This window comes from Sminthopsis crassicaudata, chromosome 2, assembly GCF_048593235.1.
Source record: "Sminthopsis crassicaudata isolate SCR6 chromosome 2, ASM4859323v1, whole genome shotgun sequence".
Lineage (NCBI taxonomy): Eukaryota > Metazoa > Chordata > Mammalia > Dasyuromorphia > Dasyuridae > Sminthopsis > Sminthopsis crassicaudata.
Genome location: NC_133618.1, coordinates 442,387,663 through 442,410,820, shown reverse-complemented (window position 1 = coordinate 442,410,820; position 23,158 = coordinate 442,387,663). Strand labels below are relative to the sequence as shown.

Below are 23,158 nucleotides of genomic sequence, written 5' to 3'. Positions count from 1 at the left end.
CTCTCTCTCTCTCTCTCTCTCACACACACACACACACACACGCACACACACACACACACACACACACACAAATTCTGATAAGAACAAATGATTCAAATTACTTTGAATTAATTCTCTGATTTTTTTTTTCATAAACAGAATTCCCAGCTGCTATGATCCACAGGACAGACTAATTTAATGATCGTTATCAAATGTCTCCATTTAGCAAAAACTCAGAAGATCATATTAGTGCAAGCCACTATTTATGAAATGTCACTTTCATATAATAAAGGACTTAGATAATTAAGGCTAGAATCAAGAATTAATTCTCTCTGCAAGGGGTTATTATTAGTTAAGCCTACAGGAGAAAAAAAGATGGGTTCCTATAATTTTTGGTTCTTGTATTCTACCACTCTCCTTCCCAATCTTCCCATGCTGACTCCCTTGGCCTTGCCAAAACTCAGGAATCCTATCAGTCAAAGGAATTGGTTGAGGATTATAGTCTCAAAATCACTCTCCTGGGTCAGTCAGTATGATAAAGAAGTAATGAAGGCAAACTGGGCAAGGAAGCTTTATATCATGCTTGAATGAGGGACTAAGGGCCAGGAAAGATTCTTACTGTTAGAGTCACTTAAGAACATAATTATCCTTCCCTGTTAAACACCTTTCAATTTAAAGGACTCTTATTGACTTCCTGACAGTAACTTGGGAGCAACATGATAATAGTGGAAAGGTGCAATGGGATTAGAGTTGGAAAACCAGGATTAAAATTCTGATTCTGTCACTATCTGTGGAACTTTAGGCAAGTAGTTAAATCTCTCTGAATTTCATTTTTCTCATCTGCCAAATGAGGAACTAAGTTTCTAAGGTCCCTTCCAGATCTAAATCTATGACCTTCTTTGGACAGATGGAGGAGCCAGATAGGGTTTCAGGTCTCCATCCTTATAGCCTTTGCCATTCTCTGTGATTTAAACAGATGATTTAATCACAAGAATTCTGATAAAACCAGATTTGGGGATATGTACAAGAACATGAAGAAAGATGACTCCCATTCTTTGAACTCCTGATAATTACCATCACCTGTGTCCTTTCCAGGGCTCTTTACCTCATTGTGGCATTTTCCCTCCTGTTGTGAAAATTTCCTCAAGGAAAAGAGAAACATCCTATTATCACCTCCTGAGTAACTCACCAGGCCTCTTCTACTGCCTTCCCTCCTTCCACCTGATTTCCTCATCATATCCCTGATTAGTTCTACCTAAGAAACTCCTCTCTTATCTAGTTCCAACCCCTTCAAAAAAATTCCCCCTTGCATTGAGTTTCAGGCAAGGAATAGTTAGTAGTAGAATGCCAATACCAGGAAGAGAAAGAGATGGAAAATGCCAGAAAATGCCCTTCAGAATGTGGTATCATAAAGACCAACATAAACTAACTGGAATGGCATTGGTCTCTACAAAGGCTTAAAAATAATTCTGATGCCATAAAAAGCAGTGGAGGATATATAAGCTCCTCCAACAGGAAAGCCTTAATAGTACTTTGGAATAGGCTACAGGGGATGAAAACAGGGTAATTTGACGGGAGGCTTGGGGATATTTCAATGAGAGAGAAAGATCTGGGATGACTGCTCCCATAAGCTAAAGGAATAAAGATCAGCAAAGCATCTACCTCTGAAAGGATGACGTATATTGTCTTTTCTTTGCAATTTAATATGAGCATTTGAGTAATAAATCTCACGTAGTACTAAGCTTCTTTTCACTATCAATGAGAAGGCAGGATGACCATTTGACAAGGAGGACCATAGAGGGGAATTCATACTTCAGGAAGGAATTGTAACATATGATAAATAACATATATATAGTTTTGACCTCTTTTCCCTCTGTACTCATAGAATCATAGTACTTCGGGGATGGAAGAAACCATAGCAGTTATTTATTAGCAACTCCAATCTCATATAAAAATTTCCTTTAAAGCATCCCTGACAGTGTACCCTGCAGCTTTTACTTGAACTTCTCTAGGGAGGATAAATTTCCTTCTTTCTAAGGCAACTCTATTGTTGAACAGTTAGAAAATTATTTCTAAAATTAAGATATATTTTATCTGGAGCAGCTAGATGATGTAGTGGATGAGTACCAGCCTTGGAGTCAGGAGGGCTGAGTTTAAATCTGGCCTCCAACACTTAATGTTTGCTAGCTGAGTGTCTTTGGGCAAGTCATTTAACCCCAATGCCTCAAAAAAGTTTTTTGTTAAAAAAAAAAAAAAAAAAAAGATATATGTTGCCTTATTATAATGTCCACAACCAGGGATGGTCCTAGTATTATAATTGGAAACATTAGTTTCTATTTTATAAGTGAGGCCCACAGAGTGACTTGCCTATAGTGCAATTTATTGTTCTTGTTGACTCTTCATGATCCCATTTGGAGTTTTATTGGCAAAGATATTGGGGTAATTGGCCATTTCCTTCTCCAGTTCATTCTACAGATGAGGAAACTGAGGCAAACATGGTAAAATGGCAGAGTCACACATTGTCTGAGACTGAATTTGAATTCAGATTTTCCTGACTCCAAATCCAGCACTCTAACCACTGGATTGTATAAGGTGCTATTGATAGTACATCAGTGGCAAAGCTGAGATCTGAATCCAGATCCTAACTCCAAATCCAGAGCTCACTCAACAGTATAAATACTACTACAGCAATAACCTGTGGTTAAAAAAAAAAAAAAAAAAAAAAAAAAAAAAAAAACTCCTTTATTTGAATAAATGGCTATCCTCCAAGACTGTCATTAGTATTGTCTTAGCTACATTTGTTCAGTGAGCTGATCCAGAGGCACTCCACAATCTAGGCATACAGCCAGGCACACACCTGGGTCTCTAGCCTCAGAAGTTGAGCTCAGCATTTAAGAAGCCAGAACCAGGCAGTGTTCCTTTGGCCTTTCCACAATCAGGGTAGGGCTGGCATTCACCTTGGCTGGATCCTCCCAGTCAGAGTAATAAGCACTACAGAAGATATATGAACAGCATTACATGACCTCAGAAATCCTTTCTCTTCTCTATGGTTCTACTCTTACCAGAGCTCCTATATCCTGAAACCGTGTAGCACAGTCTATAGACACACCAAAATGAACAACTGATTTTGTCCCTTTGGTCACGCACATACCTGTGGGCACAGCAGGATCCAACATTGGCTTTTCCCAAGTATTAATTTGCTCCCAGGTAAATCCATTGGTCCCCAGAGCAACACTGTAGCCACAGCTGCTGTAGTGTTCATCAAATGAGCAACCACCTGAGGACAAAAGAAATATGAATAAATATATCGATGATTCTATTCATTACTTCTGGCTCTTTGTTACCTTATCTGTAGCAAGGTATCTTAAATTCTGTGAAAGGGAAAAAATGCAGGCAAATGAGGTTTTTATATTAGCTCTGGAAACACCTGAAAAGGAGCTGAAGTCGCCTTGTTTTAAATCTCTTATTTTTTTTAATAAAAACATTGTCATTAATAAGACAAGTTTCATTGATTTCAATCTTGGATCTTGGGAAGTTAAGCAGCAATCACTCATTCTAAGCATGAGCAATGAATGCAACTACGGACATTATAATTGCCTCTTGCAATATGGCCCTGGCGAAACAGATGCTTACAAAGGACTGTTTTCTGGGGGGAATTAAATTTAAAATGAATTTAAATGTCTTATAATCAACATGTAAGATAGTCTGTTCATTTCCCCCCTAAGTTTTAAGGCCTCTCCCATTAATAGCAGGAGGCATCAGGGCAAAGTGGATGCGGACCGCCTTAGAGTCAGGAAGCTTGGGTTCTAATTCTACCTCTCCCACATTCCAGGTACATAACCATAGGGACAAAGATCTTTGAGCCAGCTAACTGGCATAGTGGGGAGAAAGTCTTAGGGTCACAAGGATCTGAGTTCAGATTCTGCCTCAAGCCTTTACTAGTTGTATGATCCTGGGAAAGTCACTTAAGCACTCTCTGCCTCAATTCTATAGAATGAGGATAATAATAGCACTTTCCATACAAAGTTAAGTGAAATTTAAATGAGATACTATTTGTCAAGTATTTTATGGACTTTAAAGAATTTTACAAATATTACTGCTCCTATTGATACAGCTGCTGCTACTACCGCTATTGTTGGTAGTGATATTATTTTTATTTTGGCCTTCTGGGCAGCTCTCTAACACTGTAAGTAATATTCAGGATGCAGTATTTAAGATCTGCATTGGTGGAGATAGTTTTCATACCAAGAATTTCCTATACCCATGAAGTCACAGGTCTAGAATCTTTTATTGAATTCTAAATCCCTTAAAATTTATGCATTTGCAAAAATTTAATCATATTAATTCTGACAAGTTCTTATTAAGCATCTACCTTGCACCTAACAGTATGAAAGGCACCATGAAAAATACAAAGTATGTGTAACAACAACAACAATAATAATAGCTAATTTTATATAGTGCTTACTATGGGGCAGACACTGTGCTAAGCACTATACAATTATTATCTCATCTGAACTTCACAACAATCCTGGCAGGTAGGTATTGCTATTATCTTCATTTCACAGATGAGGAAATTTAGACAAAAATTAAGTGACCTACCCAGGATGAATTTAGACTCAGATCTTCCCAATTCTACCCTTCCTCTATTCAATGCATCAATTAATTATTAAAGGTTCAGATGGAATGGTTAAGAAAGAGTTCATGAAAAATTTTTATATCCAAAAGCTCTGATAAAGGCCTTACTTCTAAAATATATACAGAATTGACTCAAACTTATAAGAATACAAGTCATTTTCCAATTGATAAATGGCCAAAAAATATGAACAGAAAATTTTCAGATGAAAGAAATTAAAATCACTTTTATTCATATGAAAAAAATGCTCTAAATAACTATCAATTAGAGAAATTCAAATTAACTCTGAGGTACGACTATATACCTCTCAGATTGGCTAAGATGGCAAGAAAAGATAATGATAAATATTGGAAGGGATATGAGATAACTGGGACACTAATACATTGTTGGTGAAACTATGAATTAATCCAACCATTCTGGAGAGCAGTTTGAAACTATGCCCAAAAGGCTATCAAACTATGTATATCCTTTGGCCCAGCAGCATCTCTACTGGATTTATATTCCAAAGAGATCATAAAAAGGGGAAAAGGAGACACATATGTAAAAATGTTTATACCAGCCCTTTTTGTAATGTCAAGGTAATTGAGTGGATGCACATCAGTTGGGGAATGGCTGAATAAGTTATGGTATATAAATGTTATAGAATATTATTGCTCTATAAGAAACTATCAGCAGGATGATTTTGGAAAAACCATGAACTGATGCTAAGTGAAGTTAGTAGAACCAAGAGAACATTGTACATAGCAGCAACAAGATTATGTGATGATCAACTCTGATGTACTTGGCTCTTTTCAACAATGAGGTGATTCAGGCCAGTTCCAATAGACATGATCGAGAGAGCCATCTGCACCCAGATAAAAGGGACTGAATGTGGATCACAATATAGTAGTTTCACCTGTTTGTTGTTGTTTGCTTTTTTTCTTTCTCATTTTTTTTCCCTTTTTGATCTGACTTTTCTTATGTATCATGATAAATGTGTTAATATGGTTAGAAGAATTACACATGTTTAACCTGTATTGTATTATTTGCTGTCTAAGGGAGGGAAGTTGTAGGAAGGGAGAAAAATTTGGAACACAAGGTTTTGCAAGGGTGAATGTTGAAAACTATCTTTGTATATATTTTGGGGAAAAAAAGCTATAACAAAAAAAAGAAAAGAAAAGAAAAAAGAAAGTGTCCATGAAAGAAATGACATTTGAACCAAGGCTTGTAGTAAGCTAGGGATTCTCAGGTATGGAAGTAAGGAAGAAGTGCCTTCCAAGTATAGTAGAAAACCTGTGCAAAGTTTGAAAAGCATCTACTCAGGTAGCTCTTCTGGAACAAAGCATGGATAAAAGGGAGTTTGATGATTTTCTAGCTATTTGAGAAAGGCACTTCAGCTATAGGACATAGTGCAAAAAAAAATTCAGGCGGACCTATTTTCTTGGTCAATAAAAGTCAAATAGAAAAAAAAATTAATGAAGACACAATGATTCAATGTGTCAAGAGGATCTTGAGGAAATAATGGGTAAAGGGAGCTGAGAAAAGGGTAGATGGGAGGAAGTCTTGATGATCAAAAGATCTATTTAAAAAAAAAAAAAACTTTTCCATGATGATGGATGATGAATCACTCTAACCAAAAGTGAGATCAAAACTATAAACATATCAATTGAGCAAAAGCTCACATTAATGGTTTGTACAGATGAAACTTGAGAAAAAAGCAATCAAGCGAATGTGTTCTCTCTATACTCCTACAATAATCCAAAGCAGGAGCATCGTACAAAGATGACAGAACACTCTTGGGCTTTCCAGACTACAGAGAGGTTAGCTCTTCTGAAAATGGAAACAATACCATCACAAGTACAAATGACAAATTAACACAATGCTTCAGAAGCCACAGACTAAAGGCAATTGTCTGGATATGGCAGAGTAAGGACAGCATGGCTCTGGAGTCAGCACTTCAGACCTATGTGACCTTAAATAAATCATTGGACTTCCTTGTCCCTCATCTGAAAAATAAAAGAATTGCACTATCCGGCTTCTGAGGTCTCTATATGCTCTTGCTCTGGGACTGTATAATAAAAATGACCATAAAAGAGAAAGTGCAGAAATAGGCTGGGTTCTGGCTACTGCCTAAAAAACCTGTGTCTGGCAGGGGCTGAAGTCCAGAAACATGTGTGCCTAACAGCAAAGGATTTTTACTCTTTGGCCATTGAACCTGGAAGAATAGCTCATTGTCTGCGCTTGGCCATTTTTGGCACCTTCCCTAACTTCTCACCATACGTCCCAGGGAGAGACAGCTCCGTGCTCCTTGATTCAGAGAGAAAGAAGAGAGCCAAAAATGCAAGTCACTCCTTTTTAAAATTGGAGTGCAGGCATTTCCTTGTTCAATAGTGAATCTTCCCTGACAAGGTCTAGGGCACTGTCATGAAGTGGACATGTGAAAGCCAAAGGAACATTGAGGGTTTGCTGCATCATTCCAAAGTGCCAAATTTTGTCCCAGAAGGTCAGGAACTGAATTCTAAGGAAGGTGCCCCAGCTATAATAACATTTCACTGGAAGTTGACAGGGTCCAGGTCTACTGCCAAACATGCTCCAAGGGCTGGCCTCTACTACATTATGATTCCCTAAATAGATCTGTTCTGAAGTATAAGTCTAGCCCTGGAGGTACAAGAAGTGGAGAACAATGTCTGAATTCAAATATCATTAACTCGAATGTAACCAAAACAACCAATGATTCACTTTCTCCCTATTTTTATCTCCCTCAAGATCAACACTTTTAAACAAAGAAATAATCATCACAATGAGGATAATTGACATTTTTATAGTGCTTTAACATTTGCAAAGTAATTTGCATATTATCTCATTTGATTTTCATAACAAAAATATGAGGTATTTTTTAAATAAGAAAACTGAGGCCCAAGCAGAGTAACTTCTCCAAGGTCATATACACAGGTCACAAGTATCAGAGATAGGATTTAAATTCAGATCCCTCAACTCCAAACCTTGTACTCTTTGTATAGCAATACAGAGTTCTTTCTATTGTTCATTTCCCCCAAATAATGAGGTCTGATTAATGGGATCTGATATTAATGATCTTTTCAGCAGCCTTCTGCATCCTGACCTTTATTTAAGAGATGTAGTTAAAAACTTTGGAGCTGGGTGATGTGAGTTTGAATTCTGGTTTTATTACTTCCTGTTTATATAATTTGAGTGAGTCCATTTTTTCTGGGGCCATTGTTTTCTCATTTTCTAAAAGCAAGAAAGTTAGATCTCATGGTATCTAATGTTCTTTCCACCTGTAAATTCTACAGACCTGCAAAGGTAAACATTAATCTGCTCTTCAGAGTTGAGATCCTGGACTCTTTCAAATATCAATTTCTTTGCTCTAGTATGTTTACAGATTCCTTTCCTGACTATTTCAAGGTACCTCTGGTACCTGCTAACCTATTACCTATACCACTTTAAGGCAGACACAAGTAATTCCCTTAGGAAATTGTGACATTTTGCCCCAGTAGTTAGTTGCCTACAGGAGAAATGAATTTAAGAGTCTGCATTAACAAGTGAAAAAAATTCTGTTACAATTGGTAGAAATTGACTACATAAAAAAAAATTGATATTCCATAATTGTAATGATGAGATCTTGGAAAGGCTCATTCTATAAAGGGAATAAAGAAAGGTGGGACATCTGATTGGGAAAGAAAAAAGAATCTGAGGATATGGTTTGATAATCTGAGTAGGAAAAATGAAATCAGTCATTGAGTTCTGAGTAGATCACAAATATTTGTGCTCTGCAAGTGAATTGAGCATCATAAAGATGATGAGATATTCTCCCAAACCATACTCTTTTTACCTCCTCCCAGACAGCAGTTCTTTCTGATCATTATTTCTGCCAGAGGCACCACCCACCATTCCACTCTTTCTCCCATGTTCAAAGTCTTGCAGTTAATCTTGGCTCTGCTTTCTACATCACTTCTTAAATCTAATTAGTTACCAACTACCATTGATTCAGCCTCCAACAACATTTCTCACTCCCCTAATCCTCTTGTCTGGACTTCTATGAGAATTTCCTGAAAGATCTTTCCATTTTTACTTTTTTCTAGTTACAATCCAACTTTCATGCATATCAATGCCAATAATAATAATAATAATAATGATAATGATAATAATAATAATAACCTTTCCAAAATATCTGATCATGGTAATCCTCTGCTAAAAATTTTCAGTGGCTCCCTAGTATCCACTAAGGAAAATTCAAACTATTCTGTCTGGAATCCTAAAATCTTGCATGATTCTACCCTTCTTCCTTTATCTCATGTCACTGCCCTATGCAACGAGTGCCCTAAGCACTCTATGCTCCTGCTAAACATGTCTGCACTTTGTCTCTCAAATATGACACATACCAACTAACTTCTATATTTCTTTTCTGACTGTTGTTATAACTAGCAAATTCTGCCTGTTCCTGTTTACTTACTATTTTACTTATCTTTTACTTATTTTTTTAATCTATCTAATTAAACATGACTCAAATTCTATTACATTCTCCATGAAACAAGTCTTCCCTGGTTACTCCCACCTTATCCCCAAATTAATAATAACCTTTATCCTCAGACAAAAATAATAGAATTTCTGAGGGCAAGGGGAAGGGTGAAGGGAGAAGATAAGGGAGGGAGAGGCAGTGGGGTTTAAGTAAGAGGAAGGCAAGGTAGTGGGAGAAGTAATGAAGGGGAGTTAGGAAAGCCAGGAAATAAGAGATACACAAAAATATAAAATAATGATCAAAAATAGAATTTATTATGTAAAAAAGCAGGGGTAGTAATCATGATCTCAGACAAAGTTAAAGTTAAAATAGATTTAATCAAAAGAGAAAAATAAGGAACTACACTATATGTCAGCCATATTAATCAATACTGCTTTTAGACTATGTAAATAACTAGACAGTATAAGATTGAAATATTGCTGTGGTGTAGGAAATGATGAGTTGGTAAAATCAGAAAAACATGGAAAGATTTGGACATATGAAGGAAGATGTTATCTACCTTCAGAACAAACAAACATAGATGCATATGAATGTATATGTGTATGATTATAGATATCTATGCACATATGTGTATATATGTTTATGTGTACATAAACACATATATATAAGCATATATATGTGTATATATATACACACATATGTATATGTGTGTATATATATATACACATATATATATATGCTTAATTGCAGCCTTTATGGGGGAGGAGGAAGGAAAAAAAGAATAAAGTAAAAAGTGTGTTGCAGAAAACAAAAGAAAATCTAAAAGGAAGCAAAGGAAAAAAGAAAAAATAGACATCTCTGAATAAAATATGTAGTTTTTTTTTATTATAGGCTTTCTTGAAATGAAAATTTATTGCTTTATTTTTCAATTCTCTCATGTTCTGCTGTGCACATTGCAATTTTTTTTTTCTTTTCCCTTTTTTAAAAAAATAAATGAATGAAAATAATAGGACTGCAAAAGTAGAAGGATCTTAGTGGCCATTTTGTTCAAAATGAATGTCTTCCACACTATTTCTGATGATTTCTCTTCTACTTTGCTTGAGACTTGCCATGAAAAAGGAACCTAAGACCTCCTGAGCCAGACCATTCCACTATGGAGTGACTCTACATGTTTAAAAAGATTTTCTTTACATACGGTCTAAACATACTGACCATAATCATGAAATAAACTGAAAGGTAAAGTAATTACAATCTGCTCTAGAGGAGGGCTTGCCTAAAATGACCAAAACTTCAGAGGTTTCCTATTCCAGAATGAAATAGATAATTCTGCTTGACTTTTAAAGACCTTCACAACCTGGCTCCTTCCTACCTTTTTCATTTTTTATATTTCGCTTCACTTCCAAAAAAACTGTAGTCTAGAAACGCAGGCTATTCCTTCCTTATCTATAACACGCCATCTCTTGACTCCTTGGCTTTGCAGTGATGCTGTGGGAAGAACACTGGGCATGGAAGTCAGGAAGCTCTAAGTTCAAACCTGTCTTCAGACACTTCCCAGCTTTTTGATCCTGCAAATAACTTAACTTCTCTATGCCTCAGTTTCCTCATCTGTAAAATAAGGATAATGATAATACACAATAATATATACCTTCCAGGGTTGCTTTGAAGACAAAATGAAATAATATTTATAAAGTATTCTGCAAATGATACATAAAAGCTACTTTTTATTACTAATATTAAAAAGGTAACATACTGTAAGTGGAAAAGTCACTAGGATTGGAAATAGAAGATAATAATTGATCACATGTACATATATAAATTTATTACGTATTTGAAGTGCTTCAGCATATAGTAGATACTTAATAAATGCCTAATTATACATTTAAATGTTCAGCACATAGTTGATGCTTAATAAATGCTTGTTTCTTTCTTTTTCCCATCTTCAACCATTTATCCCCACTCCTCTCACATACTATCACTTGATACTCATCACAACCCTGTGAAATAGGTACCATCACCATTTTGTAGATTAAAAAAACAAGGAGGGGGGAAGGAGGATGGTGCAGTGAATAGAGCACCAATCCTGAAGTCAAAAGGACCTAAGTTCAAATCCAGCCTCAGATACTTATTATCTTTATGATCTTGGGCAAATCACTTAAACTTAGTTGGAAAAGAAATGAAAGAAGAGAAGAAAAAAGGAAGAGAAGGGGAGAAAAGGGAAGGTGAAGAGAAAGGGAAGGGAAAATTGAGTGAATTATACATATTCACATAGCTATTATGTGTCTGAGGCAGAATGTAAGTATGAATCTTCCTCAATCTACTCATGGCTCTAGGGCTGCCAAACTAGGTTATAACTCCCCCATAAAAGGTCCCAAAAAGCTTGTCAAAGGGGTGAAGGAAATAATTGATAAATAACTATATAATTTCACTGAAATATTCCAAAAGTATTAGTGCTAAGTGAAGAAAAAATATGGTTGGGATGAAAACAACTTTATCATGATAAAAAATGTTACATATATCAAATTAAGTTTTCTCCAAGAAAATTAATCTCTTTGTTTTATTTCTTACAGAGTTTGCATGTCTAGAATTCATTTTCTTTCAATAAATTACTGAAAGCAAAGTATAGGAGGATCAAAAAGAAGTGAGGATTCCATGTACTATAATATTGCTGCTCCAATACTTAGACCTAGTTCCTGGACAAGTATTTCTTCCTTTTCTGAGTCACCATTTCCTTCTCTGTAAAATGGGGATAATACTTACAAAATCTCTATTTCAAAGGCTTATTTGAGGAAAATACCATGTTTGCCTTAAAGCACTATAGAAATAGAAATTATTTTTACTTGAGCTTCAGGATAATTTCTATTACACAAATGTCTAAATTTGAAAAAGAAAATTATAGGGCCTTTCATAAGGTCAGGAAATTGCCTCTAGAAAAGCACTACTCAACTTGACCTTCAGACACTGTTCTCTGGAGACAATTTTCCCCAAGAGAAAATGATCACTTGGCTGGATGCCACAACAGTCAACTGGCTCATCAAAGCCACACTGTTTTTTGTCCAGAGGGAAGATTCTTCCAGGCATCCACACATACTGAGCTCTGCCAGGAGCCATTTATGATTCCATAGTCTCCTTTGCCTGGCCCAAGTGGGTCTGCAAGTCCCTGTTGCTGTCTGCATTTTAGGCACTGTTTCTATTCTATACCCTCCACAATCAGCCAGGTGAACATTTCTGCCATTGCTGGAAGGTGGGAATGGTAAAAGAGGATGTGGAAGGAATGCCCTAAGAATCAGAACTTTGAGTTCTGGATCAGAACCCTCCTTCAGTTCTCCTTCTCATGATGGAGATAGTCTTAGGAATTCAGCTATCCTGAAGAAGCTACATAGCATTGTGGATAGAGTCCTATAGATATAGCACTGGGAATGGAGTCAGAAAGACCTGAATTTCAAATGACCTCAAACATTTCCTACCTGAATTGACCTAGGACAAATAAGTTCTGTTTGTCTCAGTTTCCTCAACTGTAAAATAGACAAAATAATAACACTTTCTTATTGTGAGAACCTAATGAAAAAACATTTGTAAAGCATATTTTAGCCCATTGTAGATACTTAATAAATGCTTATTCTCTTTCTCCCTTCCCTCCAGAAATTGCTTCTTATGTCTTAATGTCCTGAGTCCCCCTTTTCTTTTATTCATTATGATACTATAGCTCATCTTTACATTTGTTTAGTGTTTGAAGTCAGCACATTCCTCACAATAGCCCCCGGCATGGGTAAAGCTAATGTTTTTATATGTTTAATATAATGACACTGAGGCTGGGGAAGGTTAAGAGATTCACAGGGACAAAATATTACTATTAGAGTACTCCAGCAACTATACCACATTTCCCTATCAAAGAGAGATCAGGATGGAACTTTATTGAAATAGAGAACTCCCAAAGGAGGAAACACTTCCTACACTCTTGCAGGCAAGATTCTTCAACTTATAATCTTGGTGAAGCAAGCACAGGTTATATGGTCAGGATACATCCAAATCAGGAATTGAACTCAGGTATTTGTGACTCCCACTTTTGTTCCTTTCCATCTCACCAAACATATTTTAAATGCTTACTCTGTACACAGCACTGTGTTAGGTGCTTAGGGAGCCACACAGACAACTAAAACTTTGTAGCGCCTGACTTCATAATCTAATACAAGGAACTAACCAAATAGTCTATATACTATAGATCACTGAGCTCTACTTTAATCACTTGGAAATCCTAGAATGGAACATTAAAGAGGTCTTTGTTATTTTTCAATTATATATGACTCTTGATGACTCCACTGAGGATTTTCTTGAGAAAGATACAGGAATGGTTTGTTATTTCATTCTTCAGCTCATTTTACAGATAAGGAAACTGAGGCAAATCGGGATAAGTGACTTGCCAAGGGTCATATAGCTAGTAAGTATCTGACGTCAGATTCAAATTTAAGCCTGACTCCAGGCCCAATGCTCTATGCACTATAGTGCCACCTAGTTTTCCAAGAACACATTAGTCTTTTTTGGTTGCTATAGCACTAAAAACTCCATATCTTTTTGTTTTTTAATAAATTTCTCTATGACCACATCTCTTCATTTTGTACTTTTTAAGTAGATTTTTAGAATGTCAATACCAGACTTGACTTTCATCCCTATTGAATTCCATCTTAATAGATTCAGTTCAGAGTTCTAGCCTGTAAAGATCTTTTGTGATCCTGACTCTAATATCCCATATGTTAGCTAACTTTCCAGGCTTTATGTAATCTGCAAATTTTATGAACATGTCATCTATGTCTTTATCCAAGTTATTAATAAAAATGTTTAACAGCCCAGGGCCAAACACAGATTCCTGAGGCATTCCACTGGAGACCTCCTGCCAAGCTGACAGAACTATCAATGACTGCTTTCAGTCCAGCCATTCAACCTGTTCCAAATTCATTTAATTCCTATTATGTGCTAGTCCACATTTCTCCAGCAAGAACAATATAAAATGTTTTATCAAATACCTTGCTAAAACCTACAAAAACTCTTACCTCTGGTATTCCCCCTGATCTTCCAGTTTAGTTACCCAGTCAAAAAATATAAATAAGACTCAGAGGGCCATGACATGTTCTTAATGAAGCCATGTTGATTCTTTGGAATCAATGCTTCTTTTTCCAGGTGTTCATTAACCACCTCTTTAATGTTCTATTCTAGAATTTCCAAGCAATTAAAGTAAAGCTCTATAGTGCACAGATTATTTGGTCAATTCCTTAATTTTTTTGCAAGTTGAGACAATATCTGCCACTCTCCAGTTCTATGTCATGCCACAATCCTTCAAAAATCAATGACAGAAATTAAAGTTTAAAAAAAAAATCTTAGTAAGGCTATCTGCATGTCTATCTAAGACATGGCAACCAAATCTGCCCTTTATCTTAGTATCTGAAGATATAGTCACTTCTTTAGGACCTGATGGCCTGCATTTATCCAAGGCAACTGGACACTCCTTATCCTATCCCCTTATCTATCTTGGTTACCAAATCCCCATCAGCCATTTTCATTTTATCATTTCAACTGCAAAGGTCATCCTCCTTGACAGAGGCAACAGAAGCAAAATATGAATTGAGCTGCTTCACCTTTTCTCTGTTGTCAATTATCATCCTGCCATTCTGCCAACCAGTCCAAATAGCAATTCTATCCTCTCTCTTTCTCTTTCTCTCAATGCAACTTGAAAAAAAAAAAAAAACATCTTTTTTATTGTCCTTATTTTCCCTCACCAGCCTCCACTTAGTCCAAGCTTTAACCCTCTTGACACTATTTTTACAGGACTCTGCCAGGCTTTTATATTCCTTCTCTGTTACCTGGCCCTTGCCTACCTCTTCTGGATATCTTTTTAAAATCTAAATTGATTGGTGAGGTCTCTAAGCACCTACATCAGTCTCTTCAGACAATTCCTGTTTTTTCTTCTTCAGTTCTTCTTCAATTCCTGTTTTCCTTTGTGTCTGAAGGTTTTTTGTTGTTTTTTTTTGTTTGTTTTTGTTTTTGTTTTTGTTTTATTCTAGAATATTTTCCTTTCCCTCTTCAAGTAACTTCCCCTGTGGAATTTTTATCCAAAATTAATAAGGTAGCAGTATGAGGACTGATTTGTAAGAGAAAGTGAGTCAATATGAGGGAGAGCTAATAGAAGGTTATTGCAATAGTCCAGGCAGGTGATGATTAAGGTCTGTCAGTGTAGGCAAGTAGGTGCCATAGTGGATGGAGTGCTAGGCCTAGAGTCAGGAAGGCAAATTCCTGAGTTTGAGTCTGACTTTAATTAGTTTCTAGCTGTGTGATTCTGGTAAAGTCACTGAAGCCTGTTTAAATTAGAAAAAGAGATGGCAAATTACTCTGTATCTTTGCCAAAAAAAAAAAAAAAAACTAAACTAAACTAAACAAAAAACCTAAGTGGGGACACAGAGTCAGAACAACTAGAACAACTGAATTCTTATATGGCAAATAGAATAGAGAAGAGGAAAGTTGAACTTTTGATCAAGTTTCTTTCTCAAAACAAGAGAAATTTCCACTTTAATAATTCTTGACACTATTTAGAGAAAAAAAATTGAATTTGGAGTGAGAAAATCTGGGTTTGAATTCTACCCTTTTCAAAGTTTATGTGTTTATATGTGTAAACCCAGGAATTTTTCTCCTGCATAATTTCCTGTGAAGTCACCAGGATCACTGAGTCAGATTGCCTTGGAGCAGGGAGAAACCCCCAGACTGTATGGCACAGTCACACACCACAATGGATAGAACCACAAAGTAGAAATCAGGAAACCAGAATATAACACCTGGTTCTATTATTTTTTTCCAATCGAGGTTCCTTCCCTTTTCTGGGAAAGAAGAAGGGGAATAAACTAAATGATCTCCAAAGTCTCTTCCAGCTCTGAGATTATACATGGTCAAGCCTGTCCCAGTTCTGATACTCTGTGTTTCAAAGTTCTTTTCCTTCCTTCCTATGTAAAATGAAGAAAGTGGGCTCCATGGTCTAAGGCCTTTTCCAACTATAATTCTTATGATCCTCTTCTTTCTTGCCCAGTTGGAACATGAACAGTGATGACCTCTTCCTCCCAAACTAAATGCAGCAAGGCATGGGGCCAACCCTATGGAGTTGCCATGGGTCATAGCCATATGGCTAATGGCTTATGGAGGAAGGATGAAATAACAATGCCCTGCTCATCGGAGTAAGGCTAATTAATTTTGATCATAGCCTATCATCATAGCATAGACTTGCCCCTGGATTAAATGTAAACCAGCCTTGCATAAATTGAATGACTTCTTTGAATATATAATTGAATTCGCAGAAGCGTGTGCCAGGGGGGGCGTTTAAATAAGTGCACAAATATGATAAAAAGGACTTCACGCCATTATAGCTAACTCAGTAAGCAAAAATAATGGCAAGGCGCGTTCCAATTAGCGTTTGATTTATTTACTTTAACAAATCCAATTAGTAGGATGTTTTATAAAGTCATCCAATGTCAAATACTCCTGAACTCACTAGATAGGAACAATGTTTTTGATCAGCAAATAAAATTAAAAATAAAAGCGCTTCAAGCCAAGGGTAGTCCATAATAAATAAAGTCTTGGCTCAATGTCAACTCAGGCATTCCCTAAAGGCTAAAGAAAAGTGAGTCTAAGTATCTACTGCAACTCTTCCCTTTGGAGGGAAATATAATTCCAGTCCAATAGAATTCAAAAAGCATTTAAGTACCCATTGTAAAATCATGCCCTAGACATAAAAAATAAAAATAAAACTAGACCCTGCTTCAAGGACCTTAAATATTCTGGGGAAAGGATGGTAAGAGAGGATACAATGTGTAAACAGATAAATATATTCAAAACTATTTGAGGAGGGAGAGAGTACCAACATTGGTCAGGAATAGGAAAGCCTTCCTATAGGAGGTAGCAATAAGATAATTCATTTCACCATTTGTGATTTTTAAAAATGAAAGTAAAGGTTGAAATGATGAGAATTATAGTCCAACAGAAAGATGAATACAGAGTAGTGATATTTTCTCAAATTGACTTTTTTTTAAAATATGTTTTGATTTGTTTAAAGACAGGAAAATATGGGGGTAGACTGAGAAAAGACCTACCCTGAAAGTCAAGAAATGTGTACCAGCTCTGCCAATAACTGGATGTGGGACTTTCAGCAGGTATTATTTTCTGTCTGTCTCTTGTCTCTGTGTCTGTCTTTCTCATTCTGTTTCTGTCTCTCTCTGTCTCTCTCTATCTTTGTCTCTATCTTTATCTCTGTTTCTCTGTCATTATCTGTCTCTTTGTTTTTTTTTCTGTTATTCTGTCTATGTCTTTCTGTATCTCTTCATATCTGTCTGCCTCTCTGTGACTATGTCTCTGTTTATCTATATCTCTCTGTGTGTCTCTGTCCTCTCTTTTTCTGTTTCTTTCTGTCTCTCTCTTTGTGTGTCTCTGTCTCTATTTCTCTTTATGTGTCTGTCGGTCTGTCTCTTTCTCCTCCTTCTCCTGCTCCTCTCTGTCTGTCTGTCTGTCTGTCTGTCTGTCTGTCTCTCTCTCTCTCTCTCTCTCTCTCTCACACACACACACACACACACACACATACATAACTTCAGTTTCCTTTCCTTCCTGAGAATACAAGGCTAAATGATCTCAGTAGTTCCTTTCAAGTTAATATTGTACTTTATTCATGACATCACTGACTCAAAAAGTCACCTCTACAACCTTAAGAAGAAATAACTGTGCTTTCAAACCACCAAGGGCAAAGAATTCATTGGAACTGTGGAAAGATAGAGATGTAAACATACTCTTTCACATCACCAGAATATGGCCCTGACACAAGGAGGTGGCTAAGATCCTAACAATATTAAAATCAAATCAAAATGACTCTGAGATTTTAGCCTATATCTTACAAATGGCTAAGATAACAAAAGGGGCAATGGTTCATGGAAAGACAGGAACATTGATGACATTCAACTATTCTGAAAAGCAATTTGGAATTCTTTAAATAAAGTTACCAAAAAAGCTCATAACTTTACCCAGAAGCATATATGACAAAAATATCAATAACATATTAAGGATCCATAAAGACTAAAATATATTTATAGCATTACTTTTATGTCCCTGGTGTTTTGAACAGTGTCTGGCACATAGTAGGTGCTTAATAAATATTTGATTAATAGCTAGCAAGAAACTGGGAACAAAGTAGAGGTGCAGGATTGTGAAATATCTAAATTAATAGTGATATGTGAATGCCATATAATTATGCTAAGAAACTTGAATATGAATGTAAAAAGTAAGAAAAAATAAATTAACTAATTCCAGGGTGAAGTGTGCAATACCACTACAAGTGGTGCAAAAAATACCAAAAAATAATAAAAATAGAATATTATGAAATTATAATGATGAAGCTTGACCTCAAAGAAAAGAAAGAAGAATGTATCTCTTTCCCTTCTTTATAGAAATAAGGAACAATAAGTGTAGTATAGTTCTTATAATATTAGACTTCTCTTGTTAGATGTTCTGGCTGGATATTTGGTTTGTTTTGATTTTTTCTTTTACCTTTTGTAAAAAGGGATTTTTTGGCTTAGGGTGAGACATATTGGAATATTCAAAAATGAAGGTGACCTAGCTGTACCACTTTTAAAACTTATAAAGCAGTGGTCATAAAAACCATTTGGTACTAGCTAAGAAATAGAGTAGTTGGTGAGTGAAATAGGTTAAGCTCGCAGGACAAAATAGTCAATAAATATAGCAACCTCGTGTTTGACAAACTCAAAGATCCCAGATTTTGGTTCACTATTTGACAAACATAGGAAAATTGGAAACTAGTATGGCAGAAAGTAGGCATTGACCCACACCTAATACAATATACCAAGATAAGGTTGAAATAGGTTCATGATCCAGACATAAAGAATGATATTATAAACAAATTAGAAGAACATAAGATAATTAACCTCTCAGATCTGTGGAAGAGGAAGGAATTTGTGACCAAAGAAGAATTGGAGATCATTATTAATCACAAAATAGAGAATTTTGATTATATTAAGTTAAAGAGTTTTTGTACAAACAAAACCAATGAAGACAAAATTACAAGGGAAGCAATAAATTGGAAAAAAAATTACATTCAAGTATTTTGATAAAGGCCTCATTTCTAAAATATATAGAGAATTGACTCAAATTTTACAAGAATTCAAGCCATTCTCCAATTGACAAATGGTCAAAGAATATGAATAGGCAATTTTCAGATGAAGAAATTAAAACCATTTCTAATCATATGAAAAGGTGTTCTAAATCATTACTGATCAGACAATTCTGAGATATCACTATTTACCTGTCAGATTGGCTAAGATGACAGGAAAACACAATGATGAATGTTGGAAGGGCTGTGGGAAAACTGGAACACTGATGCATTGTTGGTGAAACTGTGAAGGAATTCAGCTATTCTGGAGAGCAATTTGGAACTATGCTCAAAAAGTTATCAAACTGTGCATACCCTTTGATCCAGCAATGTTTCTACTGGGATTATATCCCAAAGAGATCTTAAAGGAGGGAAAGAGATCCACATGTGCAAAAATATTTTGTGACAGCCCTCTTTGTAGTGGTAAAAAACTGGAAAATGAATGAATGCCCATCAGTTGGAGAATAGCTCCTTAAATTATGATATATGAATGTTATGGAATATTATTGTTCTATAAGAAACAATAAGTAAGATGATTTCAGAGAAAGAAGAGGCCTGGAGAGATTTACATGAGCTGATGCTGAGTGAAATGAACAGAACCAGGAGATCATTGTACATGGCAACAACACATCTGATGGATGTGACTCTCATCAACAATGAGATGATTGAAGCCAGTTCCAATGATCTTGTCATGATGAGAGTCATCTACCCCCAAAGAGAGGATCTTGGGAACTGAGTGTGATTCACAACATAGCATTTTCACTCTTTTTGTTGTTGTTTAGTCGCATTTTATTTTTTCTCATTTTTTTCTTGTTTAATTTGATTTTTCTTGTGTAGCAAGATAATTGTATATATGTATGCATATATTGGATTTAACATATATTTAACATATTTCTACCATGTTTAACATATATATTGGACTACTTGCCATTGAGGAGAGGGAGTGGAGAAGGGGGGAAAATTGGAATACAAGGTTTTACAAGGGTTAATGCTGAAGAATATCAATGCATATGTTTTGAAAAATAAAAAAGCTTTAATAAAGGGAAAAAAAAGAAATGAAGTAGCATAGATCAAGTTTGGCTTAAGAGAGCTCTCAGTGACAGACAGATTCCTATTTTTTCAATCCTGGTCACATTTTGGACCCACAAAAAATAAAGAAAAATCTGGCTTCTGTTAGAAAGAACATCTTCCATTCCAGTTTTAAATGACCCTGCCCTACATCTGTTTTTTTCTCTGGGACAGCCAGGGACCTTTTCCTGGCTCTCATGCAATAGTGCATTATTCTGTTCCATTCTCCAAATGGCAAGTGAACTCTTCAGAGCCTAGCTTCAGCTAGGCTTAGTGGCCAGACTCATTCCTTTCACATGGCACAGCATTCCCTATCCCAAGGCCAATCTAGAGGAGAGAGGAAGGGAAGAAGAGATCAGATTGCTGAGGAAAATGAGATTTCAGGCCAGAGGCAGATGCTATGGTTCACTTTGGCAAGCAGGGGAAGATGATGAAAGAGCTTGTCTGTGGGATCAGGAAAGAGCTCTTTCCTTGTCCAGCAGGGAGACACAAAACAACCTGGTTAATGAGGGGAGGGAGGTGATGTGGCAAGGAGACAGATTCACTTTTAGCTGAAGCCATCTAATAGCAGCTATAGCTAGAGGTAAACTGCCACTCTCTGTCCCCAACCTCCAGGACTGATGTGATCCATCACTACCTATAGCAGCCTTTCTCCACCCCCTTTAGACAACTAGGGAGAAAATGACATTCTAAAAGTGTATCTAATCAAGAAAATCCATGCTCTTCTCCTCCACTCCCTGTCCCTTCAGCCTCCTCTCATCTCCTGTTCTCTTACTCATGATAGAAGTAGGTGATAAAGTTGAGTTGTGGTTTTTTTTTGGTTTTTTTGTTTGTTTGTTTGTTTGTTTGTTTCAGGTTTGGTTTAGTTTGGGGACCAGATAGGGGATTTCATGAGTATACAGCAATGCTATGGAAGAAATTCTCTCTACTAATGTAAATGAAAGAGATGTGTGGGGCAATTAATAAGTTAAGTGATTTGTCCAAGATCATACATTTAGTAAGTTTCAAAGACAGCATTTAAATTCAGGTTTTTCCAGACTGAGTTCAGTCAGTTCTCTATCTAAATGCCAAAGGGTTTATTAATGGTTAACGTTCAAATTCCTGTTTTGTATTTAAAGCTCTTTATGATCTGGCTCCAACCAATCCTTCCTGGATGATAAATAAATTATTCCTCTTTGTACATTCTATTTTCAAGACAAACTGGCCTATATTCTTCATACATGATACTTCATCTCCCATCCTGAGTCTTCCTTCCTTCCTTCCTTCCTTCCTTCCTTCCTTCCTTCCTTCCTTCCTTCCTTCCTTCCTTCCTTCCTTCTTCCTTCCTTCCTTCCTTCCTTCCTTCCTTCCTTCCTATCTCACTTCCACTTTTCAGAACCCTTAACTGATTTCAAGATACAGCTCAAGTACAACTTTCTACAAGAGTCTCTTCCTGATTCCTCAGTTGTTAAGCACTCCTCTCCATACACAGAATGCATGTGTTTTGCATTTCTTTATATGTGCATATATTACTCCCATCCCCAGTAGATAAGTAGCACAGTGGACAGAGTGCTAGATTTAGAATTAGGAAGACCTGAGTTCAAATTTGTCCTCAACACTGGACAAATCATTTAAGGAAGAGAGGAAGGGAGGGAAGGAAGGAGGGGGAGGGAGGAAAAGGAAAAAAAGACAAAAGAAAGAAAGAAAGAAATTTCAGAAAATAAGGAAAGGCTCAGAGTCTTTGTCCTCCCACTAGGTGATTGGCTCAAAGCAATTTGAAATGAAAATTTCACTCCCAGGATTCCAGAATTGCTATGAGTTGTCCAGGGCACATAACACTGAAAGTGTCAGACTAATTTGCCATAGACACAATCTACTTGTATTTAAATGAGGCATTTGAAAAATCACATTCTATCTATCCTTGTGGATGAGAGGAAGAGATGGGAACTAGTTAGTATGGTTCAATTACTTCACAGTTATTTGGATGGCCAGACACAAAGAAGAATCACCGATAGATCAATATCAGTCTGGAAGGAAGTATGATCTGGAGTCTGAATTGTCCAACATGTTAAATCAGTACCTGAGATGAGAGGCAGTGTGATGTCTCAATGTGTCCTTGAAGTCAGAAAGATGAGGGTTTAAATGCTATTTTTGACACAAGTTAGCTGTATGACCCTTGGCAAGTCAATTACCATCTCAACTTTAGGTAATTTAAGACTATAAGATGCAGAATAAATAACTGCATTAGTAGAGGGAATTTCCTAACCCAGGGATTCCCCGTGCTAATGAAATCCTATATAGATCCAGTCCCTATTTTTAGCATATATAAATGCATTTTGCAATTTGACAAATTTGCAAGATGACAAAAAAGTAAAAGAGAAGGCTAATTTATTGAATAACAGATTTGGAATCTAAAATATTTTTATACTTAAAAATACTGGACAAATCTAATAAGATGTAAGGAGAGTGTTGTCACACACTTGAATTTTAAAAATTCTGCTTCAAAAATTTGAAATGGGGGACATATGGTTAATATTTTGACTGAAAATGATTTTAGGGCTTTAATGGGCTACAAGATCAATAGAAATTGAACACAGCCAAAAAAGTGAATGTAATCTTGAACTTCATTAATTTTATTCATTAATTCATTAATTTACTTAATTCATTAATTAATTAAGTACAATAAAAGTACAAGAGTGTCCAGATTGAGAGTTGACATTCCTGTTATACACTGCCATATTTAGATTATATGCATTCTAGAAACCACATTTTAGGAAAAATACTGAAAAGCTAAAGTGTCCCCAGAGTAACAAAAATGGTGAAGGAACTCAAAAAGTCATGCAGTATGAAGGCCATTTGA

The 23,158-nt window shown here is 36.1% G+C and overlaps 1 protein-coding gene across 10 annotated transcripts in view; it reads right to left on the bottom strand.

Moving 5' to 3' along the window:
* Nucleotides 1–23,158, bottom strand: part of PTPRT (protein tyrosine phosphatase receptor type T) — a 1,285,960-nt gene that overhangs the window by 921,535 nt on the left and 341,267 nt on the right. For 9 of the 10 annotated variants that reach the window (XM_074292616.1, XM_074292619.1, XM_074292617.1 and 6 more), the window contains exon 2: nucleotides 3,131–3,256. In XM_074292616.1, the coding sequence (XP_074148717.1) occupies nucleotides 3,131–3,256 (126 nt within the window). Of the gene's footprint in view, nucleotides 1–3,130; nucleotides 3,257–23,158 lie in introns of those variants that run through there. The other variant, XM_074292624.1, reaches the window with a different exon arrangement.